The sequence below is a fragment of the Mesitornis unicolor genome, unplaced genomic scaffold (assembly GCF_000695765.1).
Source record: "Mesitornis unicolor isolate BGI_N332 unplaced genomic scaffold, ASM69576v1 scaffold23629, whole genome shotgun sequence".
Classification (NCBI taxonomy): Eukaryota; Metazoa; Chordata; class Aves; order Mesitornithiformes; family Mesitornithidae; genus Mesitornis; species Mesitornis unicolor.
In genome coordinates, this window is record NW_010208266.1 from 4,316 (window position 1) to 6,788 (window position 2,473).

Below are 2,473 nucleotides of genomic sequence, written 5' to 3' on the forward strand. Positions count from 1 at the left end.
GCCACCATCACAGGCAGGTAGAAAAGGAGGAGAGACAGCCGGGGCCATCGCCAGCACTGTGCCAGGAGTGCGTGTAGGGTTGCATGGTGCCCAGGAGAAGCTCTCTGTAGCCATGAAACAAGGTCAGCCAGCTGGCCCAGCCAGGATGGGATTGGACCAGGATGAACTGACCTGGGAGTACTTTAACCTCCAGTGTTCCCGACCCAGCCTGCCGTACCCATTCCACTCCTCCAGACAGCCCCCCCGACCCAGCACCACTCTCCTGCTGACTGCCTGCTCTTCTCTCTGCAGGCACTGTACGGCTCCATCAAGAATGAGAAGCTGCAATGGGCCATGTGAGTATCCCTCCTGGGGGATGCTGCCACCTGGTGCAAGGCCGGCAGTGGGGCCACCCTGCTGGTGTGGGGGGACTTCCTTGTCCTTGCTGGCCTGCTGGCCTCCTGCAGGAGCATTGCCTTGCCACAGAGGCCCCATCAGTTGTGATGCTGCAGGGCTGTGAGAATGGGGGATGCGATGGGATGGGACGGGATGGGATGGGATGGGATGGGGGTGCCTGGAAAGCTGTAGTGACAGTGCACCACTGGCTGCCCTCAGCACCTTGAGTGCGGGGGGAAGGCCCCCTGAAGCCACCTCCCCGCAGCTTTGGTGTTGCTTTGTACCTTGGTGGTGATGGCCGGGGTGAGAGCGGGCAGGCTCTTGGGGGGCCGTGGCTGTGCCGGGGCCCTGCAGAGTGCCTGCACCCTCGCCCACAGCTGCCATCTCCAGCAGCAGGAGCGGCAGCGCCCGCGCTGCGGGGATTAATCAGCCCGGCGGTACCCCAGCGCTGAGCCAATGCGCTCGGGCTGCTGCCATGGAGACGCCAGCAGATGCTGAGAGGTTTAATTAGCAGCAAGTGGGGCTGAGGGAGGGGGGAGGCAGCAGCTCTGGGCTCCCACATCTTCCTGCTGGGCGGGGGGAGCAGCACCGATGCAGCCTGCCTGCAGCACCAGGGCCCGTGACCTGGAGGGAGGGTGTGAGCAGGGGCCTGCCGTATCCCGCTGCCTGAAGTGCCTGTGTCCTGCCTGCCCGCGTTCCTGCCCCGAGCCAGTGCTGCCTGAGGCCTCCTCACCGCAGGCTCCCTGCGCCCCTTTCTGGGTGACTCTGAGCCCCATAGTCTGGCTGCTGCCCGGAAGGCTTGGGGACCACAGCCTGGATCTCTCTTTGGAGAGGATTTCCTTCTAGACACCTTCTCCTGCCAGCTGGGGTCCTGTGAGCCCATACACCATGTGCTGTGGTAGTGCCAAGCCCTGGGGTGCTGCTCCTCCATGGCCCCTGGCTCATCAACCTGACTGGCATCAGTCCCAGCCCTGTCCAAAGAGGCTTCTCACTCACTCCCTGGGGCAGGGAAGACCCCCACCCTGAATCAGTAGAAAATGTCCCCTGTCTTTTGAGGGGGCAGCACAGCTGCCACCTTAGAGGTGCATGGAGGCATGGCTGTGTTCAGGATGCTCACCAATGGCAATGGGAGACTGCTCAGCCTGATCTGCTGCTTCTGGCTGCCCTTTCAGAAGCTGGTCCTTAAAGTGGCAGCAGTAAACGAGAGGCTTGGTATTTGCTGTCCCCAGCAAGTTAACAAACCCTTTCCCCATCCAAATCTGTGCCTGGCAGAGATGAGGAGGAGCTGAGAAAGTCCCTTTCAGAGCTGGCAGACCCCAACCCAAAGTCCATCAAGCGCATCAGCAGCTGCAGTAACCCCTTTCTGGACTTCTCCCAAGATTCCAGCATCGCCACCTACAAGCACGGACTGTTAGTGCGCAAGATCCACGCTGATCCTGACTGCAAGAAAAGTAGGTGCCTGGGGAGCCCATAGGAGGGACTCGGGATGAGAGGGCACCAGTAACCTCCAGGAGCCCAGCAGGGAGCAGAGCAGGAGTCACTACGTGGCATCTGACTGTAGCATCATGCCAGCCTCCAGCAGCAGCCCCTGCGCCCTCTCTGGCTGGCTGTGCTGGGCATGATGCAGCCCCGGGGCTGGGGATCCTGAAAGCCCCTCGCTGCCTGTCTGCCTGCACGATCAGGGCTGGGTAGAGGCCAAGATGGCAGTGGGCAACGCAGCTCCTGCCTGCGGTGCTGGGAAGAGGGCAGGCAGGGAGGTGAGGTGGGTTTCCCGGGCGATGCACCATTGCCACAGGGTGGCAGGCACGAAGGAAGGTGGCCTGTGGTGCAGCAAACAAGCAGCACAGCAGGCTGCCGCTGCTTGGGTGCTGCCAGGCACGTTCACCGTTTCCACTGTAAAAATCCCCTCTAAGCCCTGGCCATCTAATACTGCCTTGAGCTGATTAGAAGCAGCCGCCCTCCCAAGCCAGCATTACCTGGTGGGCAGCACTGCCTCGTCTGCGTCCCCAAGCGAGGAGGCAGCGGTGAAGGCGAGCGGCGAGGCGGGCAGCGAGGTGGGAGCGCGGCAGCACTGGCCCCGAGGGGCGGCAGGCGGCCC

At 62.5% G+C, this 2,473-nt stretch overlaps 1 protein-coding gene across 1 annotated transcript in view; it reads left to right on the top strand.

Moving 5' to 3' along the window:
- Positions 1-291: 291 nt before the first annotated feature.
- Positions 292-2,473, top strand: part of LOC104546937 (PH and SEC7 domain-containing protein 1-like) — a gene marked incomplete at its 5' end in the record, with an annotated part of 5,115 nt that continues 2,933 nt past the window's right edge. The window contains 2 exons of the mRNA XM_010192449.1: positions 292-335; positions 1,648-1,826. Of these exons, the coding sequence (XP_010190751.1) occupies positions 292-335; positions 1,648-1,826 (223 nt within the window). The remainder of the gene's footprint in view (positions 336-1,647; positions 1,827-2,473) is intronic.